This window comes from Grampus griseus (genome assembly GCF_964374135.1).
Source record: "Grampus griseus genome assembly, chromosome: 8".
Taxonomy (NCBI): Eukaryota; Metazoa; Chordata; class Mammalia; order Artiodactyla; family Delphinidae; genus Grampus; species Grampus griseus.
Genome location: NC_139002.1, coordinates 56219585 through 56245326, shown reverse-complemented (window position 1 = coordinate 56245326; position 25742 = coordinate 56219585). Strand labels below are relative to the sequence as shown.

Below are 25742 nucleotides of genomic sequence, written 5' to 3'. Positions count from 1 at the left end.
CAAGATTCATGGCTCATTTTCACACACTACTGCAGAAATATCCTTTAAAAATAATTCATGAATGAATTTTCCACTCTTACCCTTTTATCTTTTGTCATGCTGCCTTGTGTCTTTAAAACCATTCTCATAGTATTTTTAGCCACAGTATTTAGAACCATCTCCCCCACTTAACAGTGAGAGAATCAAGGCCCAGAAAAGAACAATGAATACCCAGCTATTTTGGTTCTAAATTTGGAGCTTTTCCCACTATCTTAGTCTGTTTGCTTCTTGGATTTAAAGCACAGTTTTCCAGTTTCACCTTTGTCTCTACCTTCACAAACCTGTATAGCTCGGGTTAGGTGGATAGATTTTGAACCTACAGGTAAACTGACCACTAAAAGCTGAGGCAACCTGTAGGGTAATAATTGTTACATTATTGAACTACCTTATGCGCTAGCACTGTGTCTAAGTGCTTTGCAGTTCTTCCCTTTACTCTTCATTCATTGCAACTCTGTGAGGTAGAAGCTGTTATTAGCTCCATTTTACAGATGAGGTGTCTGAAGGTTAGGGAGGTTAGTTACATACCCAAGGGAAATAGCAGAGCTGGGACTCAAACCTAAGTTGGCTAAGTTTATACCACAACACAAAACCAATGTTTGGTATAACTGGAATAAATAGCTCACAATCTGATTTTGTTCTGAAGCACATGCCCTTTGTTTTTTCTCAGGTTGATTTAATTGAACTCAGTTTGTAGCTGGGAGTCTCTGGAACTGTTTACCCTAGTGCTGCAGTGTACTGGCTGTTGCACAGGAGTTAGTCCTCATGTTGTGGGTGGCTTAATCTACCTCTTCATCTATTTCTTTCGTGGCTGAGCATCTATAAAAGTGCCATATTATTGGCTCTTAAAAAAGTCAAAAATTCTTGGTGCAGATGTGGAAATGGGACAGAGACCAGGGCTCTTAATTTTATTGAATTTATGTAGGAGAGGTAGTCAGAGGTATTTAGTTTTCCATTTCATTGTGTAGTTCCTGGCACATCATGGGTACTCCAGAAATGTTGAAATACTTTGGTTTGTTAGGGTACAATGTATAGGAGAGAATTATGAAGACATGAGGATGTTTGTGAATGTTGCGAGCTTAGTGAGACAGATTGGGATTGAAGATGGTACTGGAAAGTAGATTTAGGGCCTTTGGATTTATTTAGTAAAGCTTGATTGTAGTGGGAGGACCTTATTAGATAAAGGCAACCTGGGTTATTTCTGGGGCAAAGAGAAGGCGGGGGGTAATGGGAAAGAAGTAATGGAAATGAAGACACAAAGATTCTAATTTTGCTAATCTTGGTAGGTTTTAAAAATAGAGTCTCCCTGAAATCAGTATGTTAACATTTAATGCATAGTGGGGAATATCCTGGCGGTCCAGTGGTTAGGACTCTGTGCTTCCACTGCAGGGGGCACGGATTCAATCCTTGGTTGGGGAACTAAGATCCAGCAATGCCATGCGGCTTAGCAGGGCACCCCCATCCCCACCCCCACAAGCAGCCAAATGCATAATGGCTTGTACTTGTTTAAGGAATTGTATAGAGATTACTATTTGTGAGCTCTTGTTTGCAGAAGAGGAAGTTGATATGTGTATAAGAGAAGAAAGCTGGTTTTTACAGTATAAACAACAATAGCTTTAGGGAAATGAATGAAGAGTGTGGAAAGGAAGAAACATATGCCAGAGATAACTGTGAAGAAAGGATTGATGGGCTGGGTGGCTGATTAGAAATGGGAGTAGGGGCATGGGACATCTGCCAGGCAAAGATGTCTCAAAGGTTTTGAAACAGGGTATCTGGGAAGCAAATACATGGTGTACATGCACACATGTACACATAGCCTAGGAGATCAGGCCTGGGTGCAAACCTTGATTTTGCTGCTTACTAACAGTGTAAACATGGGTAGGTCCATTTACTTAGGACCTCAATTTTATTACCTAAAAAATGAGTAAAATGGCTTAGACTAGTGCTTATTAAACTCAAAATGTACACACAAATTACCTGGGGATCTTGTTAAAATGTAGATTCTGATTGAGTAAGGTCTGTAGTGGGACCTGAGAATCTGCATTTCCAGCAGGTTCCCAGGTGATACTGAGTAGCAAAGGCTTAGATGACTTTCAAGATCCTTTTCAGTTCTGTAATTCTATAATTCTCTTTATTGAATGTTTGTCATTTGGAGATCTGTTATACTCTTGTGACTTTATTACCTCTATTTAGATAGATGAATTCTAAATCTGTCTCTTTACTTCAGATTAGAAATGCCTAAACCAATTCGTCATTTTACACTAACCACATCCCTTTCTTGACATCCCTATTTCTGTTAATACCTTATATTTGTAAAATACTTTACAGTTTCTCAGAGAGCTTTTTTGTCCATTATTTCATTTGATCCTTAAAATAACCCACAGAGGTAAGCATGCAGGAAATATCTCTGTTTTATGGAAAGGAAAACAGGCTCAGAGAGACTGAGTGGTTTGCCCACTAGTGAGTGGTTAGAACTACCCTTGAGTTCAGGATTATTGACTCTCTTACCACTATGTCACACTGCTTCTGGTAATGACTATCACAGATACCTGGGCTTAAGGGTTGGTTGCCATCTCTGTTTTTTTAAATATGTAAATTTAGTTTTATTTTAAAAGATAGGTAATATATTCATGTGGATCACAATTCAAAGGTTAACATAAATGCAGAAGTGGAATTTCTGGGTCAAAGAATCTCTGCATTTGTAATTGTGGTAGGTTTTGCCACATTGCCATCTTAGAGGTTTTACCAATTATACTTTTTTCAGGGAAGTGTCTGTTTTGCCACTGCCTGCCTCTGAATATGTTATCAGACTTTGTGATCTGTGCCAATTTTAGTGTAGTTTTAAGTTGCATTTCTCTTATGAGTGAGGTTGAGAGTCTTTTCTTGTTTAAGTGCTATTTGTATTTTCTGTGAATTAATCTGTTAACATTCTTTGTCGGTTTTTCTGTTGGGTGGTTGAACTTTTTGTTCTATGAACTCTTTATTTTATTTTTGGCTGCGCCTCATGGCTTGTGGGATCTTAGTTCCCCGACCAGGGATTGAACCTGGGCTCCTGGCAGTGAAAGTGCCGAATCCTAACCACGGACCACCAGGGAATTCCCATATGAACTCTTTATGTTTTAGTGAAATTGTCTTTGTTATATGAATTCAAATCTTTTTGTTAGGTTTTTTTCCTTTGATTTTACATATGCTAGTTTTTGTCATGCATAATTTAAAAACATTTTATATAGTAAATTTTATTGATTTTTTTTCTTTCTTTTTATAGCTTCAGAGTTTTATGTCATTCTTAGACCTTTGAGGTTATAAAATAATTCTTCATGGTTTCTTTTGATACTTTTATGCTTTAATTATTTACATTTGAATATTTTTAAACCATCTGGGATTTGATATAAGGTATAGGCTGCTTCTTGTATATATACATATTTCTTTTCTTTCCTTCCCTTTCCCTTTCCTGATGGCTACTCTATTGCCCTAACACCTTTATTGATTAGTTCTTATATTTCTAGAGGTCCTTTAACTCCTTTATTTCTTTTATCAATCTTCTCTTTGTCCTCAACCATATCCGTTATCTGGTTAGTCTCCCCATTAAGCCCATTTTTGTCTTTGTGCTCCCATATAGTCTCATCCTTTCTTTCTGTTCTTATTGATATTACTTTAAAACTTTTTTTATTATGGAAATTTCAATGAATAAAGAAATATAATGTATATTTTATATATAAATGTGTATTGAAATGCATACATACAGGGTGGGATGTAATAAACTCCCAGGTACCTATTACCTGTTATTGGTAATAACTATCAATAACTATCACCTCATGGTAGATCTTATTTTATCTATATACCTAACTAACAATACTTGTCCTCCCTCCCTCACCCCAATTATTTTGAAGCAAATTACAGGCACGATACTACTTTTAACACTTGGACCATTGAAGCTGTCTTCTGTCTTGCAGTTTTTATCCTCCAGGTCATCCTGTGTAATTCTGTGTCTTTCTTCTGTCTTACGTTTCTAAAACAACAGTTCTTTAATTAAGCGGTCTTTGAAAGTATATGTTGGATACTTTTACCTCAAACTGGCTTTTTCATGTGCCCAAACTCCGGTTCTTTAGAAAGATTACATACTCTGAAACTAGGGAATGCCATGTTTGTATCCCCACAGTTCCTAGCATAGTCTGTAAAGGAAATAACAGCAAGTAAAATAGAAGAAAGGGGAATGAGAGAGGGAGGATGAGAGAGACATACATGGAGAACAATACTGGATCTGTCACTACAAAGGCCTGTTTCTTAGACCAGCACTACCCAGGGGAAACATGGGAGAAAAAGGACAAGTTTGGACTTCCTACCAAGATTGGGGTGAATAGGGTAGAGATTAAAAAAAAAAACCCCAAAACCAAAAAAACCCAGAGCCAAAATGTATAAGAAATGCAGGAAATTCAGAGACATAGATAATTTTGTCTTTTCTTGTGGAGAAGCCTGTTAGTGCATAGTAAATGACTGAATTAAATTCTAGGACTTACTTGAACTTGAGTGAGAGGAGAGGTAATGTCAAAATAAGCGCTTTGGTTCCAAGGTTGTGTAATTTGTGTCAGAGAAAGTTCTCAGTTAGGAACAGGAGCTATAAAGTTTTTATGAGAGATCAGAGTTGGTGGTTTGTTTGTTTAAAACTGTAACGTTGGGTGTTGGCACCATCTGCTTTCTATCCAGCAGCATCTAGTTTTAAAGCATTTCTGTGTTCTTCAAAAGTTTTCACAGTGAGTCTTTCAGCTGGGATCAAGAGATTAGAAAAAATAGTTAGGTGATTGAGACTGCTATAATATAGAAGGGGCTTTTATATTTTTTTAAAAAGATTGACCTAATTTATCAAGCTTAAATTCTTGATTTGGTAATTCAACATTTTTACCTTCCATGAAAATGTGGAAAACTAATTTTCTCCCAGGTTTGCTTTTGTTGTCCCTCAAAAAAGTGTACCAAAGTATCAGTAATCTGACTTAACCTGGGCCTTAATTCTTCCATGCCAGTTAGCCTGGCCCCAGGCTGAGAATAAATGGCTGACCTGAAAAAAAAAATGAACTGGAAATAGGAAAGGGGAACGGTATTCAGAACAAGTTTGACTACATTTCCAAATCAAATGCTACTTTAAAACTTCTCATAACTCAGTGAGTATCTACATTAGGGGTCAGCAAACTGTGGCCAACAGTCACCGATTTTTTTATAACAACTGATGAAATAAGAAAGGTTTTGACATCGTTAAAGGATTACAGACAAACAAACAAAAACCCAAAGAATTTGCGGAGACAGGATGCATCCTGAAAATCTTGAAATATTTACTTTCTGTTCCTTTTAGAACAACTCACGATCTACATCATTCAGGGTATATAGTAGTATTTATTTATGTGGACATTTAAAATTTCTTGTTCTTTTGTTTGTGTTTCATATTAGCACTTTGTTTTTGTAAGGGTTATGCAATTTTCCATTGTGTGAATATACCACAGTTTGAGTGGTTATTCAGTTTTTGCTTTTATAGCCCATATTTGCACACATTTTTGTGATTTGTGGAATTTCTTGGTCAAATATTATGTGCATTTTAAAATTTGGTAATTGTTGCTAAATCACCGTCCTTCCAAAATGGACCATTTTATATTTTCTCCAACATTATTTTCCTTACTAGCATCAACCCTGACAGAGACTAAAATGGTTTGGTTAATCAGATAGATCTCTTTGTTTTCTATTGCTGAGTAACAAACAAAAAACTTAGTGGCTTAAAACATCATCATTTATTTTGCTCATGAATATGCAGTTTGGTTCGGGCTTGGTGGGAACAACTTGTCTGTGCTTTACTTGATGTCATTTCTGGCGTCTCAAAGGCTGGGTACTGAAATGGTCACTTGCGTGTCTGGTTATAGCTGGGGTCTCTCAGCTGGGGCTGAGGAGAACACCTGCAAAGTCTTTTCCACTTGGCTGCTGGGCATCCTCACAGTGGGGTGACTGGATTCTGAGGAAGAGCATCCTGTAAAGAGGACCAGGTAATTTTATGATTTAGCTTCAGAAGTCACATGGCATGATTTCTGCCATAGTCACAGGCCTGCCCTCATTTAAGGGAGAGGGAACATAGACGCCACTTCGTCAAGGAGGAGTGGCAGCATCACACTGTAAGAGAGCATGTGGGATGCAAGGTATTGGTGCGGCCATTCTTTGGAAACTACAGTTTCCACAAGCTGGAATATTTGTTTTGGTGTGTATATCTTTATGAGTGGGATTATACGTCTTTTCATATGGTTATTGACCTTTCCATTTCTTTTTCGGTGGCTGCCTTTTTGTATCCTTTGCCCCCTTTTCTATTGGACTATAGATTATTGATTATATTATTGATTTGTAATAGCTCTTGTAGACTAAGCAAATTAGACTCAAAATTTGTTTAGGAGATACGTCACCATGGTCTTGGGAGTCATAAAAGGTGCGTGGGATTATAGCTTAGTTTGGTGACGGTGGGGATTTGTGGAGTCATTATATTTAAGAAACACAGTTACTCTTGTTTTTTAAGCAAGGGGTACAGGGAAGGAGGGTGCATGATAACCATTTCTTCCTCCTTCTGTTGGCCATCAGCCTCCCTGAGTCACTCTCCAGCAGTGACGAGGAACAAGATCAAGGACACCACATTTCTCTTTGGTCATTATTATACCTCAGAAACCAGAAAGTTTTAGATACCAGCCAGGGAAAGGTGGTAATATTTGGGAGGAACATAGAACACCAGTGGCGTACCTTACTACTGAAAATTGCTTTGGTTTTCTTTTAGTTCTGGGGTGTTTTGACTTGCCGTCACCAAGGTTAAGGTTCAAAATTATATCAACAAAAATGGAGTGACCCACCAGAAATTACCATTTTCTAAAATATGGAGATGTTTAACAAAATAAAACATTTCTTTGTACCTTGCCTCTAAATTAGAATGTTCTCTTCATCTACTAACCTGTTAATGGGATAAATTCTTTTTTTAAAATTAATTAATTAATTTTTAAAATTTATTTTATTTTTGACTGCATTGGGTCTTCCTTGCTGCAGGTGGGCTTTCTCTAGTTGAGGCGAGTGGGGACTACTCTTTGTTGTGGTGCGTGGGCTTCTCATTGCGGTGGCTTCTTTTGTTGTGGAGCATGGTCTCTAGGCGCTCGGGCTTCAGTAGTTGTAGCGCATGGGCTCGATAGTTGTGGCTCGCGGACTCTAGAGCGCAGGCTCAGTAGTTGTGGCGCACGGGCTTAGTTGCTCTGCGGCATGTGGGATCTTCCCGGATCAGGGATCAAACCCGTGTCCCCTGCATTGGCAGGCGGATTCTTAATCACTGCGCCACCAGGGAAGCCCCGGGATAAATTCTTGATAAACAGTTACAATGTAAGTCTTCTCTCTGGTTGTAATCTTTGATAGTTTTATAGGGACTGGATATGTCATTATACAGTAGTTCTCATTTTAGGTATGGTTTGATCCAGAGACAAATTCTGTTGCCAGGACTTTTTTACTTTTATTTTTTTGATTGCAGTATAGTTGATTTACAATATTAATTTCAGGTGTACAGCATAGTGATTCAGTATTTTTACAGATTACACTCCATTAATAGCTATAATAGCTATAATTCCCTGTGCTCTATACTATATCCTTGTTACTTGTCTATTTTATGCATAGTAGTTTGTATTTCTTAATCTCGTACCTCTGTCTTGCTCCACATCTCTGGACTCTGCTGTCTTACTTGCTGTTTTCATTTCACTGTGGTGTAAGGATGACTGCCAGCATCTCTAGTCCCATGTCCTTTCCAGGTTCTGGGCCAGTAGGGGGAAAATAAACCTCTCAACAATTTAATTTCTGGGTTTTCTAGGATCCTAATCATGTGTTACGGGCAGGGGGATGGAATGTGCTGATTGGCCTGATGTGAGTCACGCGACCCTCCTTGGAGTTGGAGGTGGAGTTAATTCTACAGGAAGTATTATATAGATTGATAGCAGAGGAGAGTGGTTCTACAAAGGAATAGCTGAGGGTTTTTTTGTTTGTTTGCTTGTTTGTTTTTGTTTTGTTTTTTGTTTCTTAAACCAAATAGGTGCTGGGCAGGACAAAACACAACAAAATAAATAAAAACAAAGCAAAAAAATCATTTAATGTACTGTTATGTTTTAAAGCAGTTTTCTAAGAGCATTAGTTCTGTTAACAAGAAAAACCAACCATTTTAGATTCTTTAGAGGCACCAGTTTACAATCATACTAATGAGTAACGCTTACTTTTTTACTTAAGCAAATGTTTCAGATCTACAACATATGGCAGTTAAGTCTTGTTTTAGAATTTATACTTGAGAGATTTGTAAAAGAAAAAAGTTAAGGAATTTAGGATCCTACTGGTCTTTTACCCACTGCCAACGTTGCAGATAGAGTTGTGCTCTAGCTACATCTGTCAATCCTCCAAATCAAAGCTGAGTAAGAAGATTTAATTTTATTTGTTAGTGAACGTTTTTAACCTTTATATAGAATGTTTTATAGGCAGTGTTTCAAAGACATTAAAGCCATGTTAATTCCAACTTAAAAATTAAAATCTATTCAGCTTTAGTTTTGGAGATAGGTGTTTTTAGAGCACAACTTGGATGCCTAAAGCTACTGCTGTAGAAAGATACACAAAGAGCTTTTTATAACTGTGAAAGCTTAGAGCTTTGAGAAAGTATAAGGAGATTGGCTGGTGAAGAAGCTGCATGGAATGTTATCTTAAAGAGTAATTCCAAAGTCTGTGTAAATTTTAATTGCTCAGTATTTTTACTTTTCTAAGATAATTGAGCCAGTTTAGAGCATAAGACAGATTTGAATTTAACTATCTTTAGATGGGCCATTGAAGAGATAATCTGGTATTTAATTTCTGTTTAGACAAGTTCTAAAGCAGTGTATTTATGCTAGATGGTGCCACCAGGCCACGAACTACGCTAGATTGTATACCCTGGAGCAGTTAAAGGTAGATGAGTGCTGAGGATTTGCTGTAGTCCAGAAGCGCTGCTAAGATTTGAGCTCCCTTTCAGTTCTGAGGTCCATTCTTAGGTTTGAAGTGCTCTCTATTCTCCCACCATCTCGTGGGTGGGTGTCAGAAGCCACTAAGGGTTCCAGGCCACTCAGGTTCATTGCAAGGCCTAGGTCATACCAAGACCTTCTTGACTGGGTTAATTCACTGGACATATATTAATTCAGTCAAAAACCATTTATTGTGTTCCTGCTCTTTGCTAGGTACTCATCTAGATGCTGGAGATACAACAGTAAATAAAGTCTCTCCTTTATAGAACTTATAGTCTAGTTGGGGAAGATTGACAAATATCTGGAACTATCCATAATTTCATATTAGGTATAATTATACATTGTTTTGGTCAAGTAGATGTTCTGGGGAACTGAGAACCAGAGAGGATCCTTTAGGTCACCTTGACTTCTTTAATATTTCCTTGGATCATAGGGTAATATTTTGGGCAAAGGTGGGTGATATAGCCGAAGGCTGGTGGTAATTTTTGGTATTGCTATTATATTTTGGACTAGGTTTAGTTGATTTAAACTTTTTCTTATTTATTTAACTTTATTTTTTGATTATGTAAATCATTCTTATGGTACAGAAGTTAAAACCACATAAACAAGTATCAGGGAAGTCTTGCTTTTATCTCTATTCCCTCCAACCTGTTCTCACCCCAATAGGTAATAATTTTTCTGCATTTCTGGTTTAACCTCCCAGTGTTTCTTTTTAATTGCATTAAAAAGAAACAGTTCAGTTAGAGAATAAGGAAGGAGGAATCTTCTCTCCTTAACTTTGAAGCATAAATGGATTTCCTTAAAGAGAGTAGTATTCTAGATTAAGGGGCTAGCATTAGCAAAAGCATGGAGCTAGGACCATGCATGATCTTTTTCATGGAACCTTAATCAGTCACGTGTGACTAAGGGGTTGGGTATGTGGAAGATCTAGTGGGCAATAAGGATAGGTTATGGAGAGGTCGGATTGCACAAGGCTTTGAAAGGAATAATGGGAAGTTTGTACTTTATGCTGGAGGCTTTGGGTAATGTTTTCGGGTTTTTGAATAGAGGACCAAGTTTGGAATCTTATGGCAGAATAGATGTGATTGTTGTGTATAGGCAATTAATAGTTCCTGTCAATTTAAAATCTTGACTGAGAAGGTTGATGAAAAATATATAGTAGAAGGAAATAGTTGCTGTAATCCAGGGTGTGAAATGGAAACCTTTGGCAGATTGTAGAAATATAAGTCTTTTAGAGTAAGCCCTAGGAACTTTTTGTAAGTACATTTGGGGCTTTTCGTACTTTGAGTATTAACCAAATTTATTAGACAATAACGTTCTCTGTCAAAGAATTTTAATCTCTAGATTGGGAGAAAGGATTGGGTTGGTATGTGCACGGAAGGGAAGAACTGAACTTTTCTGGCTGACTGCACATGTAATTAAAGATGGACTCAGCAAAGTGGGCTTTCAGCCTGAAGGGAGAGCTTTAAGCATATTTAAAACTGAGCCCATGGTTTCTATTTTTAAGTCTCTGAAAATAACGATCTGACACAGGGAACTAGCTTCTGAGAATGAATCTGTTGTGCTTAGACTTCAGCATTGCCAACGTTTTCTCTTTCTGATGTGAGGTGATTTGGCTGTGCCCTAAGTTATCTTATATTTTGGTTGGTTTCTACTGTTGTTTATGGAGCTTTGCCTTTCCAACACTTGTGACTCCAAGTGATTCATGCATCCTAGTTGGAGAAATTGTTGGGAAGGACGCCTGATTAGGAAATAGGGGCTGGTTAACTGCTAGTCAAGTGAGAATTTAAGCTGGCAGCAGTTGGGTTACCGGCTGGATGGAGTGAACAGTGAGTTATTGCTTTTATTTTTTGGCTTTGGCTTCTTTTCCTGGTTGTAATAGATGATCTGGCGTCAGACTGAGCTAGCAACAGAGGTGTATGTATGTAATAATGGCTGATTTTCTGTTGGTGTGAGGTGGACTTTGCATGTCTACAAGCATCCTTCCAAAGGGAAAGAAGCAAATTACTATTATACTTAGTTTATGTTCCAGGAAATACTAACGCTATTCTACAGGTATATAGCATTGATATAACATTTATGCTTTTCAAGAATGTTTCATATCTGTTATTTCATGCTCCCAACAACCTTGTAAATGATATAGGGCAGGAATAGTTCCTATTTGACAGAAGAGATGCTGAGGCATAAATAAGAGACTGGGTTAAGGTTGCTGGCTCAACAAATAAACGACTGGGACAACTTACTATATTTTATGTTTGAATTGTAACTTTCAGAAAGCTTTATAGGAGGAAAAAGCTGAATACTCTTCTTTTTTTGTGATTATTTTTCAGCGACGTCTTAGACATCTTCGGAACATCGCTGCCCGGAACATTGTTAATAGGAATGGCCATCAACTCCTAGATACCTACTTCACACTTCACTTGTGTAACACTGAAAAGGTATATAAAGGTAAGGGAATCTGGACTTGCCACCCACAGATCGTTGCATCTCATTTTTATTCTTTTGTAACACAGATGATTCTCAGTGCCTCTTGCTAGCATTGCTTATTAGAAAGCTAAGTTGTCATGCTGTCTGAAAATATTTCATGAGCAGTTGTTACACATATTGAAGAAACATGTCTTTTGGATAGTTCTTTCAGATAACTGAGACTTACATTGATAAATTTATTATTCCTTTATGAATGTTGACGTTTAATATCTGTATTCCAGTAGCTGTCATTTAAAGTAGGCTATTTGATGGGACTTCCCTGGTGGCGCAGTGGATAAGACTCCGTGCTCCCAATGCAGGGGGCCCGGGTTTGATCCCTGGTCAGGGAACTAGATCCCACATGCATGCCACAACTAAGAGTTCGCATGCCACAACCAAGTAGCTGGCAAGCCACAACTAAGACCTGGCTCAACCAGAAAATAAATAAATAAAATAACTAAAACTTAAAAAAATTATTTTAATTTATTAAAAAAAGGTTATTTGAGGGACTTCCCTGGCAGTCCAGTAGTTAAGACTTTGCCTTCCAATGCAGGGGGGTGTGGGTTCGATTGCTGGTGGGGGAGCTAAGATCCCACATGCTTCCCAGCCAAAAAACCAAAACATAAAATGGAAACAATATTGTACCAAATTCAATAAAGACTTTGTAAATGGTCCACATCAAAAAAATCTTTAAAAAAAAAAAAATAAAACAGGTTATTTGAGTCCAGTATCCAGCACTAATTTGCTTTTCTTTAAAATATAATTCATTGCTTTACTATTATGGTAAAATTTGGACCTAGTTCATATCTTCTCATATCTGTACTACTTTGTGTATATGGGGTCATTTTTAGAAGAATGGCATGGTTTCTTTGAATTCAGTTCCACATTGAAATGTGGATTCTTCCATAAGTGATAATTCTAAGAGTACATCAGATATTTGAGTCAAAATCACAAGCATCTTTTGAATACATATTGGATGAAAGGCACTTTGGTATAATCAGTTGACCTGTGTTGGTTGCTGTAAGAGAGGAAGCATGGTATAAGGACAGGAATATTGGGTTAGGATTGAAACTACATTGATACTAGTGCTAGCTATTTCAGCTAGTATATAAGTGTATACTAGCTGTATACTATACACTAAAATAGCTATATGCTAGTTATGTGTTTTTTGGACAGAGATCATGGCTTTTTTAGCCTCACTTTTCCCATTTGTAAAGTGGAGATAATGAGGTCTTAAGAAGTCAGGCAAGACAGATTTTTATGAGGATCAACTGAGATAAGGTGATAACACTTGGTAACATGTGAGTAAAGGTCTATTTATATTAATAAAAGGTGGCATTATTTTAATTTTTTTCTTTTTTTTGGCCGCGCTGCACGGCATGTGGTATCTTAATTCCCCGATCAGGGATTGAACCCGTGCCTCCTGCATTAGAAGCGCGGAGTCTTAACCACTGGATCGCCAGGGAAGTCCCAGATGGCGTTATTTTAAAAAGAGGTACTAAGGACTTATTTGAATTCTATCCTGTGGCAAAGATGAAAAATTCAAATGACATTTTATGTTTTTGGTTTTAATTTTAAAAATTGTTATTAAAGCAGTAGTTGTTTAACAACTTTTTTCTTTTTTTAATTTCAATACCAGTATATGCTAATTTAAAAATTTAATCAGAAATTATATAGAGTAGAACCCCCCCTTCATATACAAGTGGCATATCGAAGGGTAAAAAAAAAAGGACTCTAAATTCCGCCATTTTTACAGTTTTATTTCATTCTTATTTTTGATTCTAACCATTGCATATTTTTAAAACAATTGTACTAATCTGAATGAGTAACACTAGCTACTATAACAAATACCACGAGTCACTCAGTGACTTGACATAATAAATTTCTTAAACACTAAGTCCAATGTAGGTGTTCTTTTTCCCAATAATAGTTATAAGTATTTATTAAGAAGTAAGGAAATTTAGACTTAAATCTAAAGTCTCCCAGTTCTTGAGCAGCAAACGATAGCTAGAAAGCAGGCTTTTCACAAGTATAATCAATTCTTTAATTTATTTGCTTTTCAGTTTTCACTGGAAGGCATAATGTGGTTTGCAGAAGCAGACAAATATTTATTTATTTATTTATTAGCATTTAAACATATCTAATTTATTTATTTTTTAACATCTTTATTGGAGTATAATTGCTTTACAATGTTTTGTTAGTTTCTGCTGTATAACAAAGTGAATCAGCTATATGTATACATATATCCCCATATCTCTTACCTCTTGTGTCTCCCTCCCACCCTCCCTGTCCCACCCCTCTAGGTGGCCACAAAGCACGGAGCTGATGTCCTGTGCTATGCGGCTGCTTCCCACTAGCTATCTGTTTTAATGTAGGTGTTCTTTATCAGATATTGGCTTGGCAGCTGTCTTCTAAGTGGTGACTCAGGTATCCAGGCTCCTTCTATTTTGGAATGATGCTTCTGGTATGGCAAGAGCAAGGGATTATTTGAGGGAGATTTTTTTTTTTTTTTTGCGGTACGCGGGCGTCTCCCTGTCGTGGCCTCTCCCGTTGCGGAGCACAGGCTCTGGACGCGCAGGCTTAGCGGCCATGGCTCACGGGCCCAGCTGCTCCGCGGCACGTGGGATCTTCCCGGACCGGGGCACGAACCCGTGTCCCCTGCATCGGCAGGTGGGCTCTCAACCACTGTGCCACCAGGGAAGCCCGAGGGAGATTTTTTTAATGGAAATGGTCCACACGAATTCCACAACATTCCATTAGCTGTATATCAGTTGCATCATCCTTTTTAGATGAACAGGGGACTGAGAAATGTTGTCTTCCTATGTGTCCAGAAGAAAAATGAAAGTTTGGTCACTATTTGTCCGAAGGGTGTAAGCATTTTTGCAGATCTTAATGTGTTTGGTCTGCTGCTCACTAATTGGTTTTATCACTAGTAATATATGACAGTGCCAGAGTACTTCACATTTTTGATAGGTTTCTATATAATTAGTTCTTGGTTATTATCTTGGTTAGAACTTCTGTGTCCTTGCTCCATTATTATCTCTGATAATAGTTACTAATATTGAACTTGGTACATTTTAGGTATTTGGTAAATGATAGCAATTATTATTGGAATTGTAATGTCAACAAGCATAATCGTAGTTTCCAAAAAGAGTAGTCATGGGACTGGTTGATGACCATGATGTTGAAAACTTGTCTAAGAGGGGACTTCCCTGGTGGTCCAGTGGGTGAGACTCCATTCTCCCAATGCAAGGGGCCCGGGTTTGATCCCTGGTTGGGGAACTAGATCCTGCATGCATGCTGCAATTAAGAAGTCCGCATGCCCCAACAAAGATCCCGCATGCCACAACTAAGACCCTGCGCAGCCAAAATAAATAAATAAAAATATAAAAAAAGGGAAAAAAACTTGTCTAAGAGATACGATGAAAGCAAAGTGATTTTTTTTTGTTCCTGTTTTTTTTTTTTTGTCTTCTTCTCTAGCTCTGTTTATTTCTTGAGCTTAGAAGTTATTAAGGACTGTTTCTTGAAGTTATTTCAATAAAATGATTGTTAACACAGGGAATTGTTGGTTTCAGACCACAGGGAAGTCCCGTGTCTAGTAGTGGTATTGAGTCTGTCACTAACCGGCAAGCCGTTTGGCTAGGGCATTTAGTTCCTCTTGCGTGCCGTTAGCTAATTTATCTCTAAAATGAGAGGACTGATGACTTCCTACTGCTCCAAAATGTCATGGTTGAATGAAGTCTATTATGTCTTCTTTTTGGGCCCACATGTTATGCTCTATAACTTTTAACTACCATAGGAGGAGCCAGGAAGCTCTTTCCTTAGTAAACTAATTAATACCACCTTATGTTCTTGGACCTGTGATGATAAACATGAATATTCATTGCATGATCATTATGTGGCCCTTGGTGTAGGATGACCACGATGGAAGGCCTCTGGGCTTTTCTTACAAAGCCACCTGTACCACCTGTCTAGTGGCATCATTTCTCAGTTTCAAAAGAAGTTTTTTTTTTAATTAGAAGAATATCTGAAATGCTGATTTCTAAGTTATTCTTTTATTTCAGCTGAATTCACAGGAGAGCATAAGAAGTTACGTGTGAGTTTTTTTGATTTTTGACATTTTTTTAATGCTCTTAGGAGATGGTCTATTTTTCAGGTAGTTCAAATCGAACACCATTTATTACATTCCCAGAGAACAAAGCCTTGTGTTAATGGATGAGGAGCAATGTTCTAATCCTGGTTCCCTCTTAAACTTGGAAGTTGTGTAAAATCAAGTTTGTTCTTCAGCCACAGTTATTTTCTCACCCATGAAATGTGAGCGCCTGTCCTTTCCTGGAATACCAACCAGTTATTTTGAATACATTAGAAGACAACCTCTATATAATCCAATTTGGTGATCTCATGAATGTCTCATAGTTTTAAATATCACTTATCACCCTAACAACTCACAAATGTATATCTTTAGCTTCAGCCTCCCCCCTGAACTCATGCTCCTGTATTCAATTGCCTACTCTACATCTCCATTTGGAGTCTGGTAGATACCTTAAACTTGATATATTCAGCACTGAGATTCTGATGTTCCAGCTCTGATCTACCTCCTGTATTCGTCCTTTTATCAGAAAATGACAACTCTGTCCTTCTATTTCTTTGGCCAAAAACCTTGGAATCATCCTGGATTGTCCTCTTTTATATTCCACATTCCATCTTTCAGCAAATGCTTTTGGTTCTTACTACCAAATTGTATCCATAATCTTTTCCCTTCTTACTACCTCCAAACCACTATCATCTCTTGCCTGAGTTTGTTGAAGTAGACTTCTAACAGGTCTGCCTGCCCACTCACTCTTTCTAGTGTGATCTCAACCCAGATCCTATTAAAATCAAAGTGAGGTCATGTTATTCCTCCCCTCAAAACCCTCCAGTGGCTTCTCATTTCATTCAGAGTAAAAGCTAAAGTTCTTTTGGTTTCTTAGGCCTTTCATGATATGGCCGTCTGTGACCTCCTTCTACTCTTCTAGCTGTCTCTGTTCCCACCCAACTGCCCTTGTTGCTGTTCCTTGAATTCATCAAGTTGACTTCAGTTTAAAGGCCTCTGCACTGGCTGTTTCTTTGGCCTGGGCACTCTTTCCTCCTGATAGCCACATGACTAGCTCCTCTGCCTTCTTTCAGGTCTTAAATCCAAATGTTTTCTCAGAGAAACTCTCCTTGATCACTGACTAACCCCTTTTTAAAATTGTGACTATTCTCCTCTCTGTCTTTTGTGCTTTATTTTTCTCCACAGTACTCCCGATTGTCTGACATAACTGTATGTTTAATTATTTGGCTAATGCGTGTCCTCTTCACTAGAATGTAAGCTCCATATGGGCAGAAATTTTTAGGTCAGTTTTGTTCACTACACTATTTCCAGTACTTGGAACAATGCTTGGCACAAAGTAAGCCCCCAAATATTTTCATTTAACTTTTTGACTAGCTAATGCCGTACATAGTTCAAAACATATGTAAAGGTTTATATTAAAATCTTCCTTTCACCTGTCCCATCTCCCTAGTTTTTCACCCCACCGTTGTTTACCTTTACTGAGATTCCTTATGCAAATGCAAGTAAAAATAGTACCAAATTTATATATATATATATATATATATATATATATATATATGTATGTATGTATGTATCTGTGCCTTGTATTATTTTATTTTTTTGCAGTACACGGGCCTCTCACTGTTGTGGCCTCTCCTGTTGCGGAGCACAGGCTCCGGACGCGCAGGCTCAGCGGCCATGGCTCTCGGGCCTAGCCGCTCCACGGCATGTGGGATCTTCCCGGACTGGGGCACGAACCCGTGTCCCCTGCATTAGCACGCGGACTCTTAACCCCTGCGCCACCAGGGAAGCCCTGTGCCTTGTATTTTTTACTTAATATAATTTAGATGTTTTTCCATATTATTTCGTAGAGAGCTTCTCTAATTTTCTTTTGTTTCTTTTTAGTTTTGCATTGAACAGATGTACCATAATTTATTTAATTGGCTCCTATTGGTAGACATTTAGGTTGTTCCAGGCTTTTGCTATACACACAGTACTGCAGTGAACAATTTCATTGGTATACATTATTTTGTATGAGTGCTAGTATGGCTATAGGGTAAATTCCAAAGAGTGGAAGTGCAAAGAGAATGTGTACTTAGAGTTCTGGTAGATATTGTAAAACTGCCGTTGTTGACATTCCCACTTGCTAGGTACAGGTACCCTTTTTCCCACAGCCTGACCAACAGACTGTGCAGTCAGACTTCTGAAATTTTGCCAATCTGATAGGTGAAAAATAGTTTCATAGTAGAGTTAAAGTTTGTATTTCTTCTATTATGAGTGAGGTTGAGATACTAAAAAAGCATTTGTTGAATAAATGGAATGCTGTACAACAGCCAAAACATGCCATTGGAACCATGTTCTGCAATCTCTCCTTGCTTTGTTTGTTTAGGTCTTAGCATGGATAGAGAAGCATTTGTATCTAATAGACCCTTTCATGTAGAGCTAGTCTTGGATGATATCTTTTTGAAAATTTACATTCTTTTTGAAAATTTACATGTCTAATAGTTTTGCTCAAGTCGAGTTAATAAAAATTCATAGAATTGTATTAATAAAAATTACAGCTTATAAAGTATTCACTATTTCATTTGAGCCTCATAACAGCCCTGTTATTTTCTAGGTGTCATTCTCCTTTGAAAGGTGAAGAAACTATGGCCCAGATAAGTTAATTGACTTGTCCAGGGTCAAGCTTACACATGGTACACTGGGGGACCGAACTATTTTTTTACTCTAAATTTTCCTAAATTCTCTATTCTGTTGTGCGCCATGCTGCTAATTTCATTGACAATAATGTAAGTGTAACAGAGTGATAGACAGTGTAGGCCCACATTTAACACTTTAGAAATTACCTCAGACTCAGTGATTCCTTTCCAAACTGTATGGCTCCTTTGTTGACCTCTATCTATTTAAATTAGCAAGTCCATTTTGAGGATCTAATGGAGAAGGCAAATTGTTTCGTTTCATTTATATATACAGTTAATCAGCAAAGTTTTGGAAGAAATAATGATGCTGTTCATCTTCTTAGAGCTGGAGATACATATTTTGGGGACTGTTTAATTTAGACACTTTATAGATTAAGCTGAGGAATTCTCTCTCACAAGGGAAGAGGAATATCTTAATTTTTTTCACTGATTTTAAAAGTGTTACCTACTTGCAGCAAATTCAGACAATACAAAAGTGTATTAAATACAAAAATGTATTAAGTGAAAGTACCTTGTAATAACAAACAACACATTTTTAGCACAAAGTCTTTTTTTTTCTAATAACATATTTGGTACATATAAATTAGAGTATATGTATGCATATTAAAAAAAGAACATATATATATACACACATACATACATATGTACATTTATGTAGTCAATTTATGATCGGCATTGGTGAACCATTTGGGAAAAAATGAAAAGAATAATACTTAGGGTTGCCTAGTGTTAAGTGGGGTTGTAAAGTGGTACATTTTTAGAGAACAATTTGGCAATATCTGTCAAATTCAAACTGTATTTTTCCTTTTATCTTGCAATTTTACTTCTAAAAGTTTATCTTATAGATTCAAGTGTCTTAGGGTATATGTCTTTCAAAGATTATTTATAATATTACTTGAAATATCCAAAAATTAGCAGTAACTTAAATGTTCATCAATAGAAGTTTCCTTTTAAAAACAATTAGAATTATCCCTTCTCTTAATTAAAATAATTGTGCAAAATAGGAAAATTAGAAAACTGCCAAGCAAAAAATAAAAGCAGCCCAACCCTATCACCTAAAATAAATGTTGTAAACATAATTGTAAAACTTTGGATCCTGTTGTAAATTCTCTCATAGAACCTGTTTTTTTCACTCATTGTGACTATCTCACCACAAAATAGAATGATTATCCTTATTATTATTAATTTTTTAAGGGAAGATAAGCATAAAGTAGTGTAGATGGTATGTTTTGGAAAGAAACATTTTAACCAAGAGAGCTTGCCCATAAGAATTTTATATCCAGGTCCACTTTTCCTTTACTGCTTGATGGTTCCCAAACTTCAGTCCTGTGGACTACTTCAACAAGTTTCACTGTCTTCGATGCTACATACTTAACATATTTTTAAAAGTTCAGTATGTCTAAACTCATGTCTAAGCATAATCTATGAAGTTGTTGATTCAAGAAAAAATTTATTGAGTGCCTACCCTGTGCCAGGAATAGTTTTACATGCTGAGGAGACAACAGTTACACAAAAATGTTACTGCCCTTATGGAGCTTACAATTAGGGGTTGGATAGATGAGACATACATTTCAATATGTTAGAAAAAAATAAAGTTTGTTCATGTATCACCTAAAATGGTCTCATATATCAGTGGTATGTACATCACCCTTGGAAAATATTTCCCTATAGCAACATAAGGATACAGGGTCCTTGTAGGCTCTGCATTGACAGAGCACCACGGAAGTGACTTCGGCAGGGTCAGCAGAGGGAATGTTGGAGGGTTGTTAAGAATGTCTGTCTGTTTTTGTGCCAGTACCACACTGTCTTGATTACTGTAGCTTTGTAGTATAGTCTGAAGTCAGGGAGCCTAATTCCTCCAGCTCCGTTTTTCGTTCTCAATATTGCTTTGGCTATTCAGGGTCTTTTGTGTTTCCATACAAATTGTGAAATTTTTTGTTCTAATTCTGTGAAAAATGCCAGTGGTAGTTTGATAGGGATTGCATTGAATCTGTAGATTGCTTTGGGTAGTAGAGTCATTTTCACAATGTTGATTCTTCCAATCCAAGAACATGGCAATGGAACAGGATAGAAAGACCAGAGATAAACCCACGCACATATGGTCACCTTATCTTTGATAAAGGAGGCAGGAATGTACAGTGGAGAATGTACAGCCTCTTCAATAAGTGGTGCTGGGAAAACTGGACAGGTACATGTAAAAGTATGCGATTAGATCACTCCCTAACACCATACACAAAAATAAGCTCAAAATGTATTAAAGACCTAAATGTAAGGCCAGAAACTATCAAACTCTTAGAGGAAAACAGGCAGAACACTCTATGACATAAATCACAGCAAGATCCTTTCTGACCCACCTCCCAGAGAAATGGAAATAAAAACAAAAATAAACAAATGGGACCTAATGAAACTTCAAAGCTTTTGCACAGCAAAGGAAACCATAAACAAGACCAAAAGACAACCCTCAGAATGGGAGAAAATATTTGAAAATGAAGCAACCGACAAAGGATTAATCTCCAAAATTTATAAGCAGCTCATGCAGCTCAATAACAAAACAACAAACAACCCAGTCCAAAAATGGGCAGAAGACCTAAATAGACATTTCTCCAAAGAAGATATACAGACTGCCAACAAACACATGAAAGAATGCTCAACATCATTAATCATTAGAGAAATGCAAATCAAAACTACAATGAGATATCATCTCACACCAGTCAGAATGGCCATTATCAAAAAATCTAGAAACAATAAATGCTGGAGAGGGTGTGGAGAAAAGGGAACACTCTTGCACTGCTGGTGGGAATGTGAATTGGTACAGCCACTGTGGATGTTCCTTAAAAAACTACAAATAGAACTACCGTATGACCCAGCAATCCCACTACTGGGCATATACCCTGAGAAAACCATAATTCAAAAAGCGTCATGTACCAAAATGTTCATTGCACCTCTATTTACAATAGCCAGGAGACGGAAACAACCTAAGTGTCCATCATTGGATGAATGGATAAAGAAGATGTGGCACATATATACAATGGAATATTACTCAGCCATAAAAAGAAACGAAATTGAGCTATTTGTAATGAGGTGGATAGACCTAGAGTCTGTCATACAGAGTGAAGTAAGTCAGAAAGAGAAAGACAAATACCGTATGCTGACACATATATATGGAATTTAAGAAAAAAAAATGTCATGAAGAACCTAGGGGTAAAACAGGAATAAAGACACAGACCTACTAGAGAATGGACTTGAGGATATGGGGAGGGGGAAGGGTAAGCTGTGACAAAGTGAGAGAGTGGCATGGACATATACACACTACCAAACGTAAAATAGATAGCTAGTGGGAAGCAGCTGCATAGCACAGGGAGATCAGCTCGGTGCTTTGTGACCACCTAGAGAGGTGGGATAGGGAGGGTGGGAGGGAGGGAGATGCAAGAGGGAAGAGATATGGGAACATATGTATATGTATAACTGATTCACTTTGTTATAAAGCAGAAACTAGCACACCATTGTAAAGCAATTATATTCCAATAAAGATGTAAAAAACAAAAAAGAATGTCTGTCTGAACCTCTGATACAGTCTCTCTTTTGATTGTATCTTCAGGTTTTGTAACATTTACAACGTTAATGAAGGTTTGTAGAATCATGAAAGTTTAGTGCTTAGAGGACCTTGATTATTAGTCTGATTGTCAGAATTGTCTAATGAAGAAATGGGCTCAAGGAAATGAGAAGCAGAATGTTAATGACAAGTAGAACTAGAACTTAGGTTCCCTGGTTGCTAGATGAGTGTTCTTTCCACAGTACTACAATGGATAATTATTGGAGATGTTTGAGAAAAACAGAGAGTATAGAATTGGCTGTAGACAATGGCAGTTGGTAAGGGAGAATGAACTCTGAGTTTTTAAGGGCTTACCTTAGAATCTGGGGTAAAAGGAGCCAGTAAGGGAAAAATCACTAAATTAAATCTTAACAGATTTTGACCTTTCTTTACTAATGTTTTTTTCCCTTTAAAACATTTAATTTAAAATAAGAAGGTCCTACTGTGTGTAGCACAGGGAACTATATTCAATATCCTATAATAAACCATAATGGGAAAAGAATATGAAAAAGAATATGTATATATACGTACAACTGAATCACTTCGCTATATACCGGAAACTAACACAACATTGTAAATCAACTATCCTTCAGTTTAAAAAAACTTTTATTTAATCATTATTTCTATTTTAATTTAAATTTTTACAGATAAATATATGTAGAGAATAGATCCCTTGAAAATGTTTTAAGTGTTTTTACTAGAGCATATGTTAAAAAATTTGTTGGATTAAGAGTTAGTGAGCTTATTTTCTTCCATGTCACTTACTGTTCTTTTTCTTCTTTTCCAGAATTTTATAGGAGTGAAGTGATTAAGAATTCCTTGGTAAGTTGGCTTTTTGACAGGTACATATGACTAAGCCTATAACTCCTATTTTAGAAAATGCTGAGACATAAAATAAGTTGGGGCTTCCCTGGTGGCGCAGTGGTTGAGAGTCCGCCTGCCAATGCAGGGGACACGGGTTCATGCCCTGGTCTGGGAAGATCCCACATGCCGCGGAGCAACTGCACCCGTGAGCCATGGCCTCTGAGCCTGCACGTCCAGAGCCTGTGCTCCGCAACGGAAGAGGTCACAACAGTGACAGGCCCGCGTACTGCAAAAAAAAAAAAGAAAAAAAAAAAAAAGTTGAAGTTCAGTTTTGGTGTTATGATAATTCTACAGTTAAATCTTCTGCTCAGTTATTGCTTAAATCTTCATTGATTTGTTCATTGTTGTATCTCTAGTGCTTAGAGCATGCCTGGCACAAAGTACGTGCTTGATAAATATTTGCTGAGTGAAATGATATTTTTTCTGTTAAAAACTTGTGTGTTTTTTAAAAAATCATTCTATAATTTTGTCACTTCTATTACTATTGAGGTTTTGAAAAAATAATTAATTAATTTTATTTTTGGCTGTGTTGGGTGTTCGTTGCTGCACACCGGCTTTCTCTAGTTGCGGTGAGCAGGGGCTACTCTTTGTTGCGGTGTGTGGGCTTCTCATCCCGGTAGCTTCTCTTTGTTGCAGAGCACGGGCTCTAGGCACGTGGGCTTCAGTAGTTGTGGCACACGAGCTCAGTAGTTGTGGCTCATGGGCTCTAGAGCGCAGGCTCAGTAGTTGTGGCGCACGGGCTTAGTTGCTCCGCGGCATGTGGGATCTTCCCGGACCAGGGCTTGGACCTGTGTCCCCTGCATTGGCAGGTGGATTCTGAACCACTGCGCCACCAGGGAAGTCCCCTGTCGAGGTTTTTGACTGTTTGACTTACCAAACATCATAATAAATGATACCTTTGTATGTTGTTGTTAAGAATTTTATGTCTAGGGCCATTGCATAGGCTCCTTCCACTTGTTTTTTGGCGATAGCATTGCTCAGTTAGAAAGTTGGAAATGTCCTACTTTTGATAATGGGTACACTAGATATTTGCATAAATGGCTCAATTTATTCGGCCATGTTGATAAAAAGAAGAGATTTTTGGTACTGATAATATCCTTTTAACAGTCCAAGACCATCCTGGATTTGGCCCCTGTCCACCTTTTCAACCTCATCTGCTAACAGTTTTCCTCACTCATTGTGTTCCAGGCTTACCTCATTTTTCCAGTGCCAAACTTGTCTTGTTCCTTATGCTGCAGCACCTGTTTCCCCTCTTCTTCACTTGGCTGAATACTCCTTTGAAGTCTGAGCTATGTCACTTCAGCCAGGCCTTCTATGACTATTCTATCTAAAGTAATTCCCTTTCCACTCTTATTTACATCACCCTGTTTTGTGTTTTTTTAGAGCATTTGTCACTGTTGGAAATTCTTGTCCATTTATCTGTTTATTATCTGTCTCCCACCTACAAGAATGCAAGTTTTATGAGAGCAGGAACCTTGCCAGTCTTGTTCTCCTCTGAAACCTTAGAGTCTAGAATATTGCAGATGCTCAGTGAATATTTGTCAGATGAATAAATGGATATCAGTGATGTGTTATATTTACAGAATCCTTTTACATATGTTGTCTCATTTTGATCCTTAGAACAACTTGTAAGGTAGACGGGGTAGATCTTAAGAAACTGACATCCAGAGAGACTCAGTGGTTTTTGCAGAGTCACACAACTGAGGGACCAGAACTCCAGGTCCAGACCTTCCATCTTCAAGTCTCTACTACTCTTTCCTCTTCATCAAGCTGTCTTCACCGCCCAGCTTGTGGGATCTTAGTTCCCCCACCAGGGATTGAACCTGCGCCCTCGGCAGTGAAAATGTAGAGTCCTAACTACCGGACCACCAGGGAATTCCCTATATAGGATTTTTTGTTTCAATTTAAATCAAGAGATACATTGTAAATGTCAGACTGAGCACACTGTAGTGCAGAGATACATTTTAAATGGCAGACTGAGCACAGGTAGTGCCAACAGTGGGCCTAGCTCGAAAGAACTGATACTAAGAACAACTATTTTTAAGGTTGTGCATTTAGAGACGATGACACCTGATGACTGCCACCTGGTGGTCAAAGAGTGTAGGACCTTATTCATTTTAACATTTCTAAAGTCAGAATTTATCTTACAGTGGAAGAAAAATGCTTGTTAGAATTGATGCTAAATTGGAATACGTTAGATGGTAATAAATATAATGGAGTAAAATAAAGCAGTATAATGGAGTATCTGGCAGGGGTGGTTGCTGAATTTCTATGGCAGTCACATAGAAGATCTCATCTGAGCAGACACCTGAAAAAAGTGAGGGAACATACTGTGTATCTAGGTGGGGAAGACTGTTTCAGGCCAAGAATCAGGAAAATATGAAAGTAGGAGTGTACTTGAAGTTTTTAAGGAATGGCTAAGAAGTTAGTATGGCTGGAGTGGAGTGAGTGGTTTGAGATTGTGCTCAGCAAGCATGACAAAGACAGGGGTAAGGGAATTGAGGATCAGGGCAGCAGAGGAATGACCTGGGGAGACAGCAGGTGATAGTCAAGGGGTGGGTGGCATGAGGATGAGATTTTGGGAGGTAACACAAAATTGGAAGCATCTAGTGGACAAGGACCCCCAACTTACTCATTTTTCTATTTTCCAATGTCCCTAGCACAGTGAAGTCCAGTAAGTTTCTACTGCAGTAACTGGAATAATCCACTGTTGATAGGCTGGATGGTGGAGATGTGACTCCAAATTATATGTCAGAGTCCTGATTTCTTCTCAGATATATTTAGCATAGAACGATTAATGGTGAATGTATAATTTGACTTTTTAATTTCTGGCTTCAGCTAACCATACCCTCCAAACCATTTGTTAACTTTTGGGAACTTTTTTTTCTTTCTTGTTTTGGTTCTGGGGGAAGTTAGATCCTTAATATTATCGAAGGGCCATTGGTTAATTTAAACTAAAATAATTGAAGCAATAAGAATGGAAGTGACTA

The 25742-nt window shown here is 37.7% G+C and overlaps 1 protein-coding gene across 3 annotated transcripts in view; it reads left to right on the top strand.

Annotated features, from left to right (window-relative positions):
* UVRAG (UV radiation resistance associated) overlaps positions 1 to 25742 on the top strand; it is a 315025-nt gene that overhangs the window by 14743 nt on the left and 274540 nt on the right. For 2 of the 3 annotated variants that reach the window (XM_082661187.1, XM_082661186.1), the window contains exons 2-3: positions 11390 to 11507; positions 22676 to 22710. In XM_082661187.1, coding sequence (XP_082517313.1) covers positions 11390 to 11507; positions 22676 to 22710 — 153 coding nt within the window. Of the gene's footprint in view, positions 1 to 10646; positions 10889 to 11389; positions 11508 to 22675; positions 22711 to 25742 lie in introns of those variants that run through there. The other variant, XM_082661188.1, reaches the window with a different exon arrangement.